This window comes from Paralichthys olivaceus, chromosome 5 (assembly GCF_024713975.1).
Source record: "Paralichthys olivaceus isolate ysfri-2021 chromosome 5, ASM2471397v2, whole genome shotgun sequence".
In the NCBI taxonomy this organism is placed as follows: Eukaryota; Metazoa; Chordata; class Actinopteri; order Pleuronectiformes; family Paralichthyidae; genus Paralichthys; species Paralichthys olivaceus.
The window spans coordinates 23893019-23911249 of NC_091097.1; the positions used below are offsets into that span (position 1 = coordinate 23893019).

At 39.6% G+C, this 18231-nt stretch overlaps 1 protein-coding gene across 3 annotated transcripts in view; it reads left to right on the forward strand.

Moving 5' to 3' along the window:
• Window positions 1-18231, forward strand: part of ap2a1 (adaptor related protein complex 2 subunit alpha 1) — a 45741-nt gene that overhangs the window by 18311 nt on the left and 9199 nt on the right. The window contains exons 3-15 of one of the 3 annotated variants that reach the window (XM_069524936.1): window positions 362-555; window positions 661-790; window positions 1058-1159; window positions 3704-3963; window positions 4669-4837; window positions 5064-5201; window positions 5441-5623; window positions 10365-10462; window positions 10543-10774; window positions 11031-11219; window positions 11350-11504; window positions 13818-13880; window positions 17357-17419. In XM_069524936.1, coding sequence (XP_069381037.1) covers window positions 362-555; window positions 661-790; window positions 1058-1159; window positions 3704-3963; window positions 4669-4837; window positions 5064-5201; window positions 5441-5623; window positions 10365-10462; window positions 10543-10774; window positions 11031-11219; window positions 11350-11504; window positions 13818-13880; window positions 17357-17419 — 1976 coding nt within the window. The remainder of the gene's footprint in view (window positions 1-361; window positions 556-660; window positions 791-1057; window positions 1160-3703; window positions 3964-4668; window positions 4838-5063; window positions 5202-5440; window positions 5624-10364; window positions 10463-10542; window positions 10775-11030; window positions 11220-11349; window positions 11505-13817; window positions 13881-17356; window positions 17420-18231) is intronic. The other 2 variants (XM_069524937.1, XM_069524938.1) reach the window with 2 other exon arrangements.

Here is an 18231-nt window from a genome sequence, read left to right on the forward strand (position 1 = left end):
ATACATTCTATGCTGTGCTGCAGTCAGTGCTATTAGTATTGGGAACTATGGAGTCAGCATGGTGGTCAACTGGTGCACATTAGACAACATGTGTGCTGTTACTTATATATCTGTCATAGGCCAATATTGGCCAATAAATTTGGCGGGCCTTAAAAAAAAAAATTTCATGAAGGCTATATGTATCACAGACCTGTTGGATCAAACTGAATTTGTTTAAGCTAGTGGGTGGGTGACCTAATAAAATGTACACTCATCATCACTATCATCAGGAAACTTTGATATGGCCCACCCATGTGCACTGTATTTTGTTTAAATACCCCGTCTATTTTAAGATCTCCTTTCATCTTTTTCATTATTTCAGGGCTACCTGTTCATCTCAGTGCTGGTTAACAGCAACAGTGAGCTGATCCGTCTGATTAACAACGCCATCAAGAATGACCTGTCCAGCCGCAACCCCACCTTTATGTGCCTGGCGCTTCACTGTATTGCAAACGTTGGAAGCCGTGAGATGGCTGAGGCCTTTGCAAGTGAGATCCCTCGTATCCTGGTTGCTGGGTAAGTGGCACTTTTTTCTTATGTGTTGAGTGATGAATACAAATATAGGTTTTACTTCATGTCACTGTGACTCAACTGCTGATATGTGACTGTGATTCCCTGCAGTGACACAATGGACAGTGTGAAACAGTCCGCTGCCCTGTGTCTTCTGCGGCTTTACAAGACTTCCCCTGACTTGGTGCTGATGGGTGAATGGACGTCGCGTGTGGTGCACCTGCTCAACGACCAACACATGGTGAGAGCGAAGTTCAGACCTCTAGATACAGGACAGTTTTGTTTGTCAGCAGGCAATAACTACTGAACGGTTTCCCACAAAACTTGGTGGAAGGATTTTGGGGCAGTGGTACATCCCTGAATATCCATGTGCGTCATCCTGCTAAATAACAAATAAAAGCAATTACCTCAGCCTCTTGGTAACCGCAGGACTGGTCACTACTGGGCCGTGATAAATCAGTGACGTTATTCATCTTCTGCCGTGTGTTCCTGTGTCTTTGTGGTTTAGGGTGTGGTGACAGCCGCCATCTCTCTCATCACTTGTCTGAGCCAGAAGAATCCAGATGAGTTCAAGACGTGCGTTTCCCTGGCCGTTTCCCGACTCAGCAGGGTGAGTCTGCGTGCGCGTGAGAATGCTTTCTGTGGTTATGTGAACAAACAATCTTTGTGAGGACATTGTTAGAATTGGTTGGGGTTATGTCTTTTTGGTGGGGGTTGGGGTGTGGAGGTTGGAGATAAACAACAGCTGTATGAGTGATCAAGAGATAGTTAAAGTAAAATTTTACACCTATAGACTGAATGAAGAGAACGAGTGCCGATAGTGAAAACAAAAGAGTGAGAGAAAGATAAAAAACGTAATTTTCTCATTGTTTCACAGCGGTTACTTTCTAAAGCACAAAAACAACCTGCTGGAAGAATGTTTGTTTTTCTTGAACATAATATCATAAGATAAACTTGAAGGAAATTTCTTAAAATTTGGTAGAAACATTCACTTGTGTCTGGAGGTCAGAGGTCTGGGCAGCTGTGGCTCAGGGGTTAGAGTGGTCGCCCTCTTACTAGAAGGTTAGTGGTTCGATCCTAGTCTTCCCTAGTCTGCATGCTGAAGTGTCCATGTTAAGTGTAAATACATACATTCATTTAGCCAAGAGCAGCTTTTCTGCTGTGAGAGACAGACAGACCCCTGTCACAGAGAGCTTCATTCAGCAGGACATAAACATTAGTTAACCAAATTAAATTTTGACTTAGAATTAACTATATACTGTAGATATCAACAACCTAATTTAGACTATAGTTGTACTTTCATTAACACTGGTAAGAATCTTGATGTAAGATAACTAATATCATTCTGAAAGTCAAACTGTATCTTTAATTCTGTTTTGACTACTTGAAAGTCTAATTTTCAACATCTGTAACTACATTGACTGGTAATATTCAAAGTACTTTTGTTATTCGTGTGTGGATTTTCTCATTATAGATCTACAATTTAATTCTGACCAGTTCAATATTAATTTAAGTATCTCGAATTGAGGCATATTAAAGATATAGTAATCTATTGAATGTAATTCATTTGCGGATATCTATAGAAAGAGCATTGTAAAAGAAGACAAGGAAGATGCTTTACGAATAAATCGCTGGAAAGAAGAAAATGTAGCTTTTGTTTTTGTATCTAATTAAGATTCAATTGCTCAAAAAAATTAATGACAAAAACAACCTGCTGAAAGTATGTTTGTTTTTTTTTTTTGAAGATAATATCTTTAAGACCAGCTTGAAGAATATCTCTTCAAATTTGGTAGAAACATTCGGTGTCACAAAACACGTCTTTGACCTTTTGAGATTACTTGAGGGAATTTCTTCAGTTTCTGATGAACTGACTCGATTTCAGTGGTCAAAGGTCACGCTGATCAGCAAAAAGAAAAGAAAAAAGAAATATGTAGAAAGAAACTTCACTGGTTGTAGGGTTTTTACTTGCCAAAAAGTAGGCAGGGGTGGTAGTTAGCCGTGGGGGGGGTTGATGAAAACGACAATTATGTGCCAATAATGTATTTTATTTAACAAACCTGTACAGTCATTTCACAACAAACTTAATTTATCACATAATCGGTTGATTACTATAACTGAATTGTGTGGCTTTGTGTGTCTAGTCCCAGAACTCGAGGGACAGGTAACGGTGGATTTTAAGATAAGGGCGATATCACATTGCGCACTCAAAAACACACACTTGCTCTCTTCCCCTGTCTTGCACTGACTGGCAGACACACACACACACACATACACACACACACACACACACACACACATCGACTCAGCTGATGTCTCTGTCCCGCTGCAGTTTAAATGGTGATTTTAAAAAAACACAATAATCAATACTTTTCTTAAATGAGTAAAACCTTTCTTCATAGCTGCTTGCATTAATTAATTCCAGACTCTGCTCGCTCTCTTTCACTGACTGGCACACACACACACGCACTCTCACACACACACAGTGTCATCAGACACATTTCTAATGTCAGACTGGTTCAAAACAACAGAATTTGTAAACTTGGACAATGTATGGAGAGCTGGAGGAGATGACAGGGAGCACTTGGCTTGGCTCGATTTGGTTGGAAGTGCACGGTGCGAATGATAGAGGAACAGTAAAGTACTGACAGAGCTGGTAAAAACTGAAAACAAAATTAACACTCTAAGCAGATTACTTAATCAATATAACTAAAGTATTTGAGCATTTGTATTTCAAATTCGCAATTCTCTATGCAGGAAAAACCCTGGGTTGGTGGTAGCATACAACTGCAGTGCAGTAATTTTAGGTTTTTACCTTAATGACCTCTCAACGCACCTTTAGGTTACAATTCAGATTCACTCATTACATAGACATTCTTGCAGTGCTTCTTAACACACACATGCTTGGGATTAAACCACCAACCTGTAATTAGTGGACAGCCCGCCCCCAATCTCCAAAGCCCTGAGCATTTAACTTTTAAGTTAAATACCAGACTAAAATATGAAAGCTGAAACCTTGTATGTTGATAGATAATGGTAATTTCTGGGCTCGCTATACATAGTAGGCAGCAGTTTACAGAGAACAAGCTCTGTCTTAAACAGGTTGAAGTCTAACTATTATAATTCATTTAAAGAAAGTATCTGTTCTTTTTTCTAGATTGTGTCTTCAGCCTCCACTGACCTGCAGGACTACACTTACTACTTCGTGCCAGCACCATGGCTCTCCTGCAAGCTGCTGCGACTGCTGCAGTGCTACCCTCCACCAGAAGACGGCGCTGTCAAGGGTCGTCTAGTAGAATGCCTGGAGACTATCCTCAACAAGGCCCAGGAGCCACCCAAATCCAAAAAAGTCCAGCACTCCAATGCCAAGAATGCAATCTTGTTTGAAGCTATCTCGCTCATCATCCACTATGACAGGTGAGCATTCTGAGCAACATGACTCTGCACTACAACAAAATATACATTCAATCAGCAGTGTAGTATCTGGAGCTTGAAATGACTAAAGTTATGATTACTGCTATTTTGATCACTATTGTTACTATTATATTAAAAAAATCTTAATTGTTCTGATTGGCTACAAGGAGGACTGAAATTTCCAATTTAAGAGGAAGATAGCCTCAGTGATTAGTTATCTTAAATGTGTGTCAAATTTAGCTGAAAGGGATCTATTGGCAAACATTTAATTTAAAATAATCCTTGTCATGTTTTCACTAGTGTCTAATGGTATGAAATGTTGTTTTCTTTACCCTAGAATGGAGCCTTTGTATTTCAGTACTTAATATTTACATCAGGACCTCCCTCCCTGCTAAAGGGAGGGTGCGGTGAGGTGTATTCAGCCGCAACATGCAACTTAACCACTAGACTAAATTCTACACACTGAACCTTTAATGTAGACCATATTGAAATGGCTTTTACGCAAATGCATGTTCACATTGTAGGATATTGTTAAGTATGTCCAACATGTACACCTTATTATTTCATTTTCTAGTTATTTATACATCCGTCTTGAAATACTCATTTTGTTTTGTTTAATGAATGTTAGAGTCTAGTAATGAGGTGATCTGTTGATGTGCTTTTTCACAATGTGAGTTTCACTCAGCCTTTTTGGTCTTTGTTTGTCAGTGAACCAAATCTGTTGGTGCGAGCCTGTAACCAACTGGGCCAGTTCCTGCAGCACAGAGAGACCAACCTGCGCTACCTGGCTCTGGAGAGCATGTGTACTCTGGCCAGCTCTGAGTTTTCCCATGAAGCTGTCAAGACACACATCGAAACCGTCATCAACGCCCTCAAGGTGGTGCCCTGCACTAATAACTAATTACAGTCACTGAGCATGTCTGAGGAATATTTTGATAACAGACCAGTCATCCCACATGTGTCTACTTCACAAAAAAAACGTACACTATCTTTTAAATGGTATATTTATCAGTTGTACAGGACAGTCCACACTCCACACAATGTGATCCAATTGTCTGTAGGTCATTCTTGTCTTTTTCATTTTGTGGTGTTTGTCTCTGTAGACTGAGAGGGATGTGAGCGTCCGACAGAGGGCAGCTGATTTGCTGTATGCCATGTGTGATCGCAGTAACGCCAAGCAGATTGTAGCCGAGATGCTCAGCTACCTTGAGACAGCAGACTACTCCATCAGAGAAGAAATGGTAGGTGTGAGAGTTCTTGTAGAAAATATATAGATTTTTAGAGATCTGTCTCTAAATGTCAATGTCTTAATGTCAGGTGCGTTCATGAACATCAAATCATTTTTTTGGAAAATGTATTTTTATTTACATTCTCAAATGTGCACGTACACTCAGCAGTGTCCAAAATGAATCATTGATTTATTTTTGACAATTTTCAAAAATGACACATTATCTGATTAAGCGGTCCCTTACTCTTTCAGGTGCTGAAAGTGGCAATACTTGCAGAGAAGTATGCTGTGGATTACTCCTGGTACGTGGACACCATTCTCAATCTCATTCGCATTGCTGGTGACTACGTGAGTGAAGAGGTGTGGTATCGCGTCATTCAGATCGTCATCAACCGAGATGATGTGCAGGGCTACGCAGCCAAAACGGTCTTTGAGGTATTGCTTTATAAAATCTTAAAATGTTACAAAGATGCTGTTAGAGCTGGATGTCTACAGTAGATAGGACTCATCCTGTCCATATGCAAAAGTGTCCTTGGGCAAGAAATGGAAGCTGTGTGTGTGTGTGTGTGTGTGTGTGTGTGTGTGTGTGTGTGTGTGTGTGTGTGTGTGTGTGTGTGTGTGTGTGTGTGTGTGTGTGTGTGTGTGTGTGTGTGTGTGTGTGTGTGTGTGTAAATTGCTGACTTGGACTTCAGAAAATTGGGTTCGGCTTTGTCTTTCACACATACACAAGACAGCAGATTTTCTGCTCAGACAAGATCACAACAACACAATCTCTGGTGTGTTCTGACGAGGGGAAGTGTAGCAGACAGAGGCAGTATGTAACCTTCAAATTCAGGCATCATGTGTTTTGTTTCAAGCACATCGACAACGGCGTTGGCCCTTATCACCAAAATTTGTCTTGACGTCTTCGTCGGTGTCTTCTACGATTATGGCACCGTTTTTTCATCTGGAGATATTGTTCTCTTTTTGTTTTTACGTTTCTGTCCCGTGTTAGAAATATCATCAACAACACTTTGGTGAATGCTCGGGGGGGTATCCTGCTGTTTTCTCAAATCAGCTACTCTGGACATTCTGCTGACTTCTTATAAGGGAACTGGCCAGAGAAAGTCCACAGAAAGTGTGGTGGCTCTCACACATTTACCTACATACATTCAACCCCTCTAAAGAATGTCTGGAGGATTTCTGGAGTTCAGTGTATGTCTCAAAGCAGCTTTTGTGTAAAGTATTCCTTAATGGACATCAAGACTCTAAAAGCACTATATAAATACAGAGCATTTATCATTTCTTTTCAAAGTAATGTATGTTTATTTGTTATGTTTCTGATACATTTGCATGTAATTAGATATGTGATAAGATGTCTATGCAAACTATTTTAACAAGGAGCACATGGTGAATGAGTGATTTGCAGTGACTTCAGGCAAATAGTATCCGTGCACAGGAGCAAACAAAACAAGGCAGCTCAGAGATAAACCTTAGTTTTATCAAATCACACATGTCATGCCTGATTTGAAGGCAGTCTTGTGGGCCATATCCGGCCTGTGTACCGCTAGTTGAACAGGTCTGTTGTACACTTTCGACCAATACCCATGCGACATGTTGCAGCGATGCAAACAACTACTGCCAATCCGAAATACATTCGATCAAAGAAGGAAAAAAAACGTCCTATCAGTGGATAAAATATACATAGATGTACAATTATACTGGGATAAGGACATAAACTCATGGCTTTTCAAGACCACACACCATCTCCCACAGCTACGTAGATTCTAGTGTAAATACTGTACATTCAACCAAGCCTAACACTAACCTGACCCAGGTCTCACTGAATCTTGTTATGCAATGGATCAGCACTGTGCTTGTTGTCTTGTTTCTTTGTTTTTTTGTCTGTTTTCTTCTTTTTTTTTTCTGTCTCTCTTTCTCTGTTTTTTGTCTCATTTGAAGTAATCTGCAGAAACACTAAAACAGTTCATGGGTTATTTTGGTCTTTGCGATGGTTGGTGACTACACTTGACAGAGTCAAAAAATCCACCCCTTTAATTATTAGTGACCATGCCTCCGTAACATTTAAATGGAAAAGGACCAATATACAGAAACCCACTGCCAGATGGCGCTTTAGCTAATCTTAAAGACCCAGGAATTAATGATTCCCTGGAGTCATCTCCAACTATCTTGTGGGAGGCAGGAAAGCTGGAGAGGAAAAATAATTTCATTCACTGTCCATAAAAGAAAGAAAGAAGAGGAATTAAGTAACCCAACAGAAAATACTCAGAATGACCTAAGGAAATATTAAATTCCATTCAATTTTATTTGTATAGCACCAAATCATAATATACATTATCTCAAGGCACTTTACATAGAAGGTCCCTCATTAACAGGGAGAAACCTCTAGAAACAGACTCGCGGTCATCTGCCTGGACTAGTTTGGGGGGAGGAGAGGAGAGATGGGTGGAAAAGAGGGGAGAGAAGAGAGAGAGATAGTGGGGAGGAGGGGGAGAGAGAGGCGAGAGAGGCTGGGAACACTTGAGCGCCATCAGGTATCAGCTCTGACTAGTTAAAATGTAAACACTGCATTTGGTATCGTTGTCACTTGTGAACCTGTGTCCAACAAGCCGTTATATGCTATAGCTTCTATAATGACTTGTGCAGTTGATTTTGCTCCACTTTGGTAGAGTTGCTGACTGTTGTCTTGAGTGTGAGTTTGCTGATGTGGCACACCATTTCTTTTTGAGACACATTTCCTGTGTTTCACTCTAGTTGTCTTCCTTTCAGCAGCTGTCTCTTTGCAGCTACTAGTGTAGGGTTTGGTTCAGCTACACACTGAGGCTTTATGTGTCCATCTTCACCGCACCTGTAACAGCACCAGGGTCTTGGTTTGTTTGTTTGGCTAGTGTATTGTTCACATCAGAGTCGCTGGACTGTGCTTTTTGTGGTCCGGGACTCTTAGCTGGGGACTTGGTGGTTGTAGTTTTGAAGGATGGTTTGTTTTAACGAGTTTTATTGTCTTTTTGTTTGATTTGTAAGAGCTGGGACTGTAACTTAGATATCTGTTTTTGCAGACTCTGTTTTTCAGATTGATCATTGTGTTTGTGAAGTGATGTATTACAATTTTCATCATACTGAGCACAGGAACCCTGGAAGTTTGAGGACACCTTCTACTTTGAGGCACCACAGTATTGCTACATGCATGATGCTTTGGTTACGTTTGTCCTCTTTAGTGCGAAGAAGCAACAAAGGTGGGTGGGTTGTGTTTCTTTTGCCCTAGCTTTAGCTCAGATAGCAGTGTTCTCCCAACAACCTCTGCAAAATTGTTTCAGAAGCTGGCTGTCCAGATTGGTTGCAGTTACTCCCCCTCTCCTGAGGGTGGTGTTCAGCATCACTTACAGTCATTGAAGATATGCTGAGGATTTCTCGCCATAGTTTTGCAGTATGCTGTTAAATCATCATGCATGACTATGTGCTCGACAACAACTTTTTGCATTTCAGATGGGCAGAGATCAGAAAAGCTCAGGGTGGGCTGTGTCTTTTCTTTTGGAGGTTGTTGAGACTGAGCTGCATCAATTTCAGGGATATTAACATGTTGTGGGGAAATAGCACTAGGCTGAGGGCTCACCTGTGCTGCAGTCTCAAGAGAATGACTTGGCATCATCTGGATATGATTCTGTGTCTTCATCTTGGCTATCTGAGATCTCTTGATCAACAGTCTCACTGATGCTAGAGAGCTCTCCTCTCAGCACATCTGCAAAGTCTTGCCACTCTGCTTTGCGATCTCGTTTAGTTCTGTGAGATACATCTTTGTGGCTGACTGGGTAACTGCAGGTGTGTAGACACTTGCCCAGGCCTGGATGTAGTAAGTCACGTCTGTCTGAGTCTTGCTTGTCAGCTTATATGGTAGTAAGGGTGAGAGTGACTGTAGGGCTGTACCATACGTGTACTCTAAAATGATCTGCTGGTCTGAGTCAGACTGGGGCAAGTCTACTGGGATATGTCTTTGAATGGATACTGTTTTAAGAAGTCATAAAGTTCTTTGTCACTCTCTGTATCTGTTAAACCACTAACTGATAATGAGTTTGGAATTTAAATACCGAAAGTTTGAAATAGTTCTGTCATGAATTAAGAGAAGTGCTTGTTATGTGGTGTCTGGTTATGAGTTTATATGCTTTGGCCACTCCTTGGCTGGCTTGCCAAATTTATGTAGCACTCGTCTCTAATATATAACGTAATTCCTGCTACTGGACCCGTTCTAGGCTCTAATGGAGCATAAAACAGCCAGAGACCAGGTACTTTAAATATAAAGCTGTCATTTTACTGAATTTTAACAATATACAAAAACACTTGAATATATGTGCATATACTTCAAGGCAACAAAGAAGTGTCAAAGATGAGTGGAGCGCACTCTTTTCCCTTTTTTCAGTTTGTATCTTCACCTAGGTTCGTTTTGTTCTAGTTTTCAGTTTATAATAGACCTGTGTATATATTAGACGGGTCTGGTGTCTAATTTTAGGTCAAAAGACTGTATCTATTTTTTCCTGAGTAAACATTTTTTTCTTTCTCTATCTCAGGTGAGAAATAAATTTCAGTTTCAAATGAGCCCAAGGGAAACACCACTATACCTTAGGTTTTACACATAATATTGACAATTGAGAACATAAAGTGCAGCATAAAATGTCAAACTATAGTTTAGTGCAAATCACATTTTCTTTCCAATTCACTTCTGTATGAATTTCTCATTCAGTCCATTTCGAACAAAATAAAAGATATTGATGCTCCTACCACTCTGGTAGTGTGTCACCAAAATCCAACCAAAGTTTAGTGGGCATAGGCGGAAGTCCTCTTTGGTGTGAAAGGGATGAAGGTTCATGCCCTTACAGGCGGATTCACCTTCTGTCTCTGTCCTGCGTGTGTATCTCTCCCCACACACATATAGCTGTCTCCTACATCACCTCAGCAGAGATACTTAAGTGTCACTATGGTTTTTATCCATCATGCTTTTAAACATGTCCACATTAAATTGTTATGAACTTGGTTTTTAACTGACTTTAAATGAATTACATGTGTGGATTTTAACCAGTTTCACCTATTTATGAATTTCAATGGACTCTTTGTTTTATTTATTTCACATTTATTTATTTTTATTACTCTTTTTTAATGTGGGTTGCATAATCATTGTCTTCTCCAGGCCTTGCAGGCCCCTGCTTGCCATGAGAACATGGTGAAGGTTGGAGGCTACATTTTGGGAGAGTTTGGTAACCTAATTGCTGGGGACCCACGTTCCAGGTATGTTGGCTTTTTCAATGGCAAGGCACTAAATGAATCCTTGAAATGACTAACAGTAAATTCTCTGTCCTGTCATCCAGCCCTCTGGTCCAGTTCAACCTTCTCCACTCAAAGTTCCATCTGTGCTCCGTGCCGACTCGGGCCCTGCTCCTCTCAGCCTACATCAAGTTTATCAACCTTTTCCCAGAGACCAAGGCCACGATTCAAGAAGTGCTGCGCTGCGACAGCCAGATACGCAACTCGGATGTGGAGCTGCAGCAGCGTGCTGTAGAGTATTTGAAGCTTTCTTCCATTGCCAGCACTGATGTCCTGGTTAGTATTGATGACTGTGTTAGACTAAACTCAACTCAGCTCAGCTCAGGCCCAGAAATAACTGAATGAAAAGGGAGCACCGGTGTGCATAGTTAATAAATTTTTGTTACACTGTTTACATTTCCGGTCAGAGTTTAGATCCTTGTAGGCTTTCTACTGAATATGTTGTCAATTTATGGTGATATTGATGTTTAGTCAGATGCTGAAAACTATTTTTTCCTAAACCTACATTATGGTTTTCCTTTATGTTCCTTAGGCCACTGTCCTGGAGGAGATGCCTCCCTTCCCAGAAAGGGAGTCATCAATCCTGGCTAAGCTGAAGAAGAAGAAGGGACCTGGTGCCGTGTCTGTGACAGAGCTGGAAGACGGCAAAAGGGAGGGTGGGGAGTTGAATGGAGGGGGTGACCGGGGTCCAGAAACAACTGCCATGGCTGCCTCGAATGCTGTAAGTGTCTCTCTGCATGTTTTATTCACAAAAAAATGAATTGTCGGTTTACTCTTGCTTTAGTACTAGCAGCTCAAGCAAAAATACAGGTTTTTTTGTGACCTTGGTGCATGTTCCCTTTATTTTTCAGTCCACCCCGTCACCATCTGCAGACCTCCTTGGAATTCGTTCTGCTGCTCCCATTAATGCTGCTCCAGCCAGTGCTGGCAGCTTATTGGTAGATGTGTTCTCTGAGACAGGGCCTGCTGCACCTTCTGCTGCTGTGAATGACGACGGCTTCTTAAGGTAAAAAGTCATCTTTTGATGAGCTGATGTAGAATTCACAATACAGTCCAGTATTAGTGGTTAATTGATTATTCTGTAGCTCTGAGAGAGAGAAAGTTACGAAAGGACCACATCTTGATTGGCTCAGTTCTAACCAGTATTGTTCTGTTAAGCATGGACAGATCATCCCCGAGACAGATCCTCAGGACATCACTGATTCCTACTGTGCTGTATCACTTACATTTATTGTACATGTAGTCTTCTCGGGTAGGTTAGTGGAGTGGCGTTACCAATTTACACCTGAGGTAACCTACAGTAACTGCAGTAACCTGGCTACTGGGAATGTGTGGGGTTTCTCATTATAGATATCTACAATTCAGTTGAATTATTACTGTCTTTAATTCCAGTTTCAGATATCTAAAATGTAATTCTGACTAGTCCTAATTCAAGTTTGTGATATCTGCAATGCAATTCAGGCTAATTCAAACTTAATTCAAGGTATCTTGATTTTTTTCTTTTTATCAGATTAATAAACGATCAATTTAAATAATGATTGACAGATTATTATCAAATTATTATAATAGCTGTTAGTTGCTGCCTTAAACTGTTGTATTCAAACACTGTCATACTAGTTACAATAAAAATAATAGTTATACTTTTCAGAGGTGGGGAAGTAACTCGTTTTGGGTAGAGGATACTTTGTGGTTGTTTCAGTAGGAGTTTATTGGAACTCTTCCATATTAGGACACATCCCACTGCGTAATAATGATATGTCCTTTTATTCATTGCTGAGTTGTTTTTCTGTCTGCAGATTTTGTCATTTACAAATGAATCAGTTAGAGGGCAATTTGAAACCTTTTTCACATGGTAGTGAAATCTATGTTCCCCTTGAGAACACTTCTCAAAGAGTGGCTTTCGTACTAGACTGCGTGAAACTGGTTTTGGACCTTAATGAGGAAGCACCCTGAATAGGCCATGTAGTTTTATTTCCAGTTGTAAACTGTTAACGTAAACAGTTGTGATGTTTGTGGTGTGTTTGTGCTGTTAGTCTACTAGGACTAACTACTTGCCCATGTTTGTTGTTGTTTTGTTGGCTCTGTCTTTCTTTGACCTGTCAACCTGGAGACATTCATAGGCAAATACTTTATGCTGATGTTACTTCTACTTACTAAATATAACACTATACCATTTAAATATGTTATTATACTTAAATGCAAATACGTTTCTGTTGTAGTTGACATAGGAAAGGTTGGGTACGCAAACCTAGGTGACCTGTACCAGTGGAATTTTTATTTCTCTGCTTATACATTCCTTATTTATATATATATATATATATATATATATATATTTATATATATATATATATTTATATATATATTTATATATATATTTATATATATATATATTTTTTTTTACCATATTAGAATTGAAAATTGCATTTGATAATAACTAGAATCAATAAGCAGAATTGGAATTGATCAAATTAAAAAACCCTCGATATTGCAGGGTTCCCATGGCTCCTTAAAAAGTCTTAAATTAAAATCCACTAAATGAAGGTCTTAATTCCACTAAATTAAGGCTTTTCAGTAACTTAAAGTCACATTTACAATCCAAAAATAGCGAAAGTAGCGAGAGCAAAGAAAATGCATACCTTCCCAAGGAAAGTCAGAAGTTACTAAGCTAGCCAAACAGTCACACCATCTACACCTTGTGAGGACTGTGCTCTACCTAAGAAAGCGAATTGCTGACTACTGGTTTCCTCATTAAGCATATTGAATATATATATACACACACACACACACACACACACAAAATGTGTTATCGTGTCAGGCCTTCCTTAATATTTCTAACAATGCAACAAGTTATAGGTATTATTGCATGAATTACAGATTTATTCTGAGAATTTTCTTTCATACCCAAGCAAAATTGGTATTGTACAATGAAATATCCTTAACTGAATCAATGTTGACTCAAATAGAATGGGAATCCTTATCCATTCGAGACCTTGTGAATAAGAATTAAATTGATTTTGGAAATCAATGGCAATACAGACAGACAGACACACACACACACACACACACACACACACACACACACACATACACACACACACTCTGAGAGGGTGACCATGAAAGCAGCAGGTGCTGTGGACATTTCTCCATGGTTGGCAGGTCTGCTACTGTTCTTTTTATCTTGCTGTATATGTGACTGTCTTTCGTCTTTTTCTTCTTCCCTTTCTTCCATTTCCGTGTGTGTGTGTGTGTGTGTGCGTGTGTTTTTTGTATTTGAATGCATGTCTGTCTCCTATTCCCTACCATGATTGGACATTGACAGAGATCTGGAACAGCCTACAGAGACCTCCGATTCCCTATTGGTGGAGGGTTCTGGTGACTTGGAGTAAGGGCCCAGTTGCAAACTACAGAATCTCTAGAAAAATACAATTAAGGCACAACCATATTGTTTTTCTAGGACATTACTCTTAATCTGTAGCTTAAGATGCCATTGGTGATATACAAAACATAAGTAGGAAGCTTGATGCACTTGAGCCATTTACGTTTCCATAAAAGCACCTGACCTGCTCTACACATAAGTTGATGCCTCTTAATATTTTTAGATTTGAAACTTTAACACAATCAGCTGTTTTGCCTTTCATTATAATAAGATTAACTGCATAAAACAGGGGAGGCCTACCAACACACTTTACAGCTCCTTAGAGCTTTTTAATCTCTAGCTCTCCATTTGGTTGTATGGCTTGTAGCGCCTTCTGCCATCAACCCCATGTCCAGCCGCAGGCAGCAACTTTTCCAGTTGTGTTGAAGCTTTGGTGGTTAGAACATGTAGTAGGTGACGTGGGTCAGGACACCGGAGTTATGTATTTATTGTGAACTCAAATGTAGATACACAGTCACTTACACTCTTGTACCATTGGTTAGCAGTGTGTATATGAAAGAAGTGTATATGGCCTCCACTTGCCTGAAATACAATAACCAACTCAAAATGGCCAAATCTAAAAGTGTACACTGAGAATAATTCGGTGGCTTTTCTCTGGTGTGTATGTGAGTGTCTGAGGCACTAATTTATGTTTGTCTCCAATTTATATTGACCACCTTAATGAATGTCCTGAATCTTGATATTTCTGTCCGGGTGGTGCAGTCCTTTTAGCTGCTTGTGACCATGAGCCTGATATACAGGAGACTCTTGCCAAAATCAATTGCAACAATGATGCCTAGCATGCTCTCTGCCAGGTTAATCTTGCTGGGGCAACACGTGAGTCAAATATACCCAGTGTTACAGAGCATTCTGGGATGCTGTCCAGGCTGCTTTGCTGTCTGGATAAGTTTGCCTTCAAGGCTCTCTGCCAGAACGCCCATGTGTGGCTGCTTCTTCTTGCTTGAGATGTTTAGGGCCAATTACAACAACCTCAGTTTTGTCTGAATTTAGAAGTAAGAAGTTTTGGGTCATCCAGGCCTTGATGTTCTTGAGACATTCCTGAAGTTGAACTAAGTGATTAGATTCATCAGGCTTCATAGAAATGTACAGCTGGGTGTCATCTGCGTAACAATGGTAGTGTATGTGGTGCTTTCTGATGATGTTGCCTAAGGGGAGCATGTATAAGATGAAGAGTATAGGTCCAAGGACAGAACCTTGTGGAACTCCATGACTAACTTGCATGTGCATGGAGGGGTCATTGTTAACAATAACAAATTGAAATCTATCTGATAAATATGATTTAAAACAGTCTAGTGCAGTTCCTCTGATCCCTACATGTTGTTCTAGTCTCTGTATCTTATGATCTATGGTGTCAACTGCTGCACTAAGATCCAACAGGACGAGTACAGAGACAAGTCCATCATCTGATGCCATGAAAAGGTCATTAGTGACTTAACAGTGCTGTTTCTGTGCTGTGATGGATTCTAAATCCTGACTGAATGTTTTCCAACAAACCGTTACTATCTAGTCACACAGCTGGTTAGCAACAGCTAAATGTTTAATATTTATTCAAGAGCAATTTTTGTTAACAGAGCCAGAGAGTCCATTTTATGTATTGTTTATAATAATAATAATAACTCTATTTGTATAGCACTTATCTAAACAAAGTTACAAAGGCAAAAAGAAGAATGAATTATAATAAAAGGTTCAATTCAGTTACATTTTTTGGGCCACGGAACTGTTGTTTAACCATCACATTTAAGCTCCGTAAGACTGGTTGTTGTAATGAAAATAATAATCTTCAATTGTACCTTGGTGTCATCAGGTGTTTCAGCATTTTAATCACAATAACATTGAAAGAGGCAAAAGGTAAATCTGACCGGCTACTGGTTTGTATGGCAGTGCTATGAAAGCCATTTGGCCCTCTCAGTAGATCAGACAGATATTATAATATTATAATATTTTTAATTCCAATCTAAATAAAACTGAATATTTTTAAGAATTAAAAGTGCACAATAGCTAATTTCAGAATAATATATGACAGGATTCTCAACAAAGGAGAAGATTAAATCTGATGTCAGAGGGTCCCTGCATGTGGACACAGTGGAGGACCTGATTAGAATCAGTCTTGAGGGAACTAGCTTGAAGGATGTTGATGCCAAGGAGGCTGTACAGATGAGGTTCAGTCAGGGCAAAAGAGCTAGAAGGCCCAACTGCAAGGGTTGGCCTTCAGATGTGCCAGGCCCTAGTGGTCCTCAGGGATGGAGAGGCATTCTGTAACAGGAAGTTCCATGTTTACTTGTTTTGTTGTGGTTGTTATTTTGTAAATGTTCTATTTATTACCAAAACATTTACCAGTAAAACAGTTAAGATGGGGAAAGAATATGAATGTGTAGCGTTGCATGTCGCTGTAAGTGGTGCGTCTTAATTTCGTTCTGATAACCAGTGCTAATAGTGGAAGTTAATCTGGAGCCATTACACTGTAATATCTGTAAGTTGTCTATGTATGGGGGGAAATGTGAATAGTTGTGTTCCAGGTCTACTTAAGGTGTGCCCCTAAATGATCTGCTTGCACTCCTAAAGATTTCAGCAAGGGGCTACAGTGTTCCTAATAAAAGAAAAGTTAGTCTGGAGCCCTGCATTAAAAGTAAAAGCCCTCTCGCGTTTTTGTTGACTGAATCCACTGATTTGTAATTTTAAAAAAAATATGTTTGTGTCTGTTTTATTGACTATTGCATAGACATTGGGAGTTATTCACATTGCCATGACTAGCAACAGTAGCCCTATCGAACTTGGGAGAAAATTAGATTTGTAGCACGAGGTGAGGCCTAAGACTAAAAAGAGGCAACGAACCTTATGTGTAAGTTATGTATGTGCTTTTAAACACGTGAACACTGGCTGAAGTAGAGTGCAGTTGATAGCAAATAGAACTTCACATGAACTAGAGACAGGGGTTCAAGTGAATTAGCAGTATCTGTAATGGTGGCAGAATTAGTGCTGCTGTAGGAATTATTTCCTTTTTGCATGCTGTTGCCCAATTTTTCAACAATCGAACAACATTGTGTTCACACAGTTTGGAAGCATACTCAGTGAAATCTAACCTGGACATCTGTACTTTACTCATGACTATTGTTTAATATCCTATTCAGTGGGCTTGAGTGCAAACCCAAAATACCAGTAATTGTCAACATACAGTATATGCTGACTGTCTAGGATGTTTAAATTGTGTACTAATATTTGTAGAATCTTCTTTTTACTAACAGCCCCTGCATTTTATCTTTCTTTAAACCAATTAACCACCATACATTGTTGAACGGTGGTTTTTTTCATCTTCTGTTTCTGCTCTATCCATTTATTCCTTATTTGTCCTGTTACCTATCTGTATCATCCTTCCTTTCCTGTGGGCTGTCTCTTCATCCCTGTGCTGTCCTGTGGTCTCTCAGCTCTGCTACTCCCTCTGAGGATCCTGCTCCTCCTCTGTCTGAGGCAGACGAACTTCTTAACAAGTAAGGTTTTCCTCTGTATAAATTTTGTTCCATGTGTTTCTGCCTAGCTTTGCATGGTTACTATAAAAGGGGGTTGACGGAAGTGCGAAATAAACTGTGAATAACCCATTCTTTTTCCACCAGAATCATATCAATAAGGTTATCTGCTGTACTTTTCCGAACTTCACAACTCTTTCAGACACTTATTAGTACTAGAATCAAGCCATAGCAGTTAGCATTGTTACTAACCCACCCTGCCTTGCTGACCTAGTAGTTGACTTGTTTTGTCAAGTCTCACTGTGTTCTGTTTTTGCTCCATTCTGAGGAGGGCTTTGTTTCAATCAATCATTTGTAAAGCCCTTATTCACAAATCAGAGTTTGTCTCATAGGGCTTAACAAGGTGTAACATCGTCTGCCCTTAACCCTCAACAAGTGTAAGGAAAAACTACCAACATTTTTTAAAACAAACGGTAGAAACCTCAGAGAGAGCCACAGGGCAGGGATCCCTCTCCCAGAATTGACAGAAGTGCAACAGATAACGAGAGCAGCAGAGTACATCAACAAAATAACAATATTTACATTGATGATAAAATACAGTGTCTAGCATAAATGGAGAGATACATCAATGCCAGCTTTTATTTTTGGATTCATAGTTTCTTTGCCAAATTTAATCCAAAACCATACTATATTAGATTTACATCAAAGTAAAACAAAAAGTTAAAAAAGGAAAAGAACAACTCTCAGTAGTCAATACGCTGAAATCAGTGGATTTAGGGAATTTCTACATAATGAAACAGTTGGTGATATGAATATCAGCATGATACAAACAATAC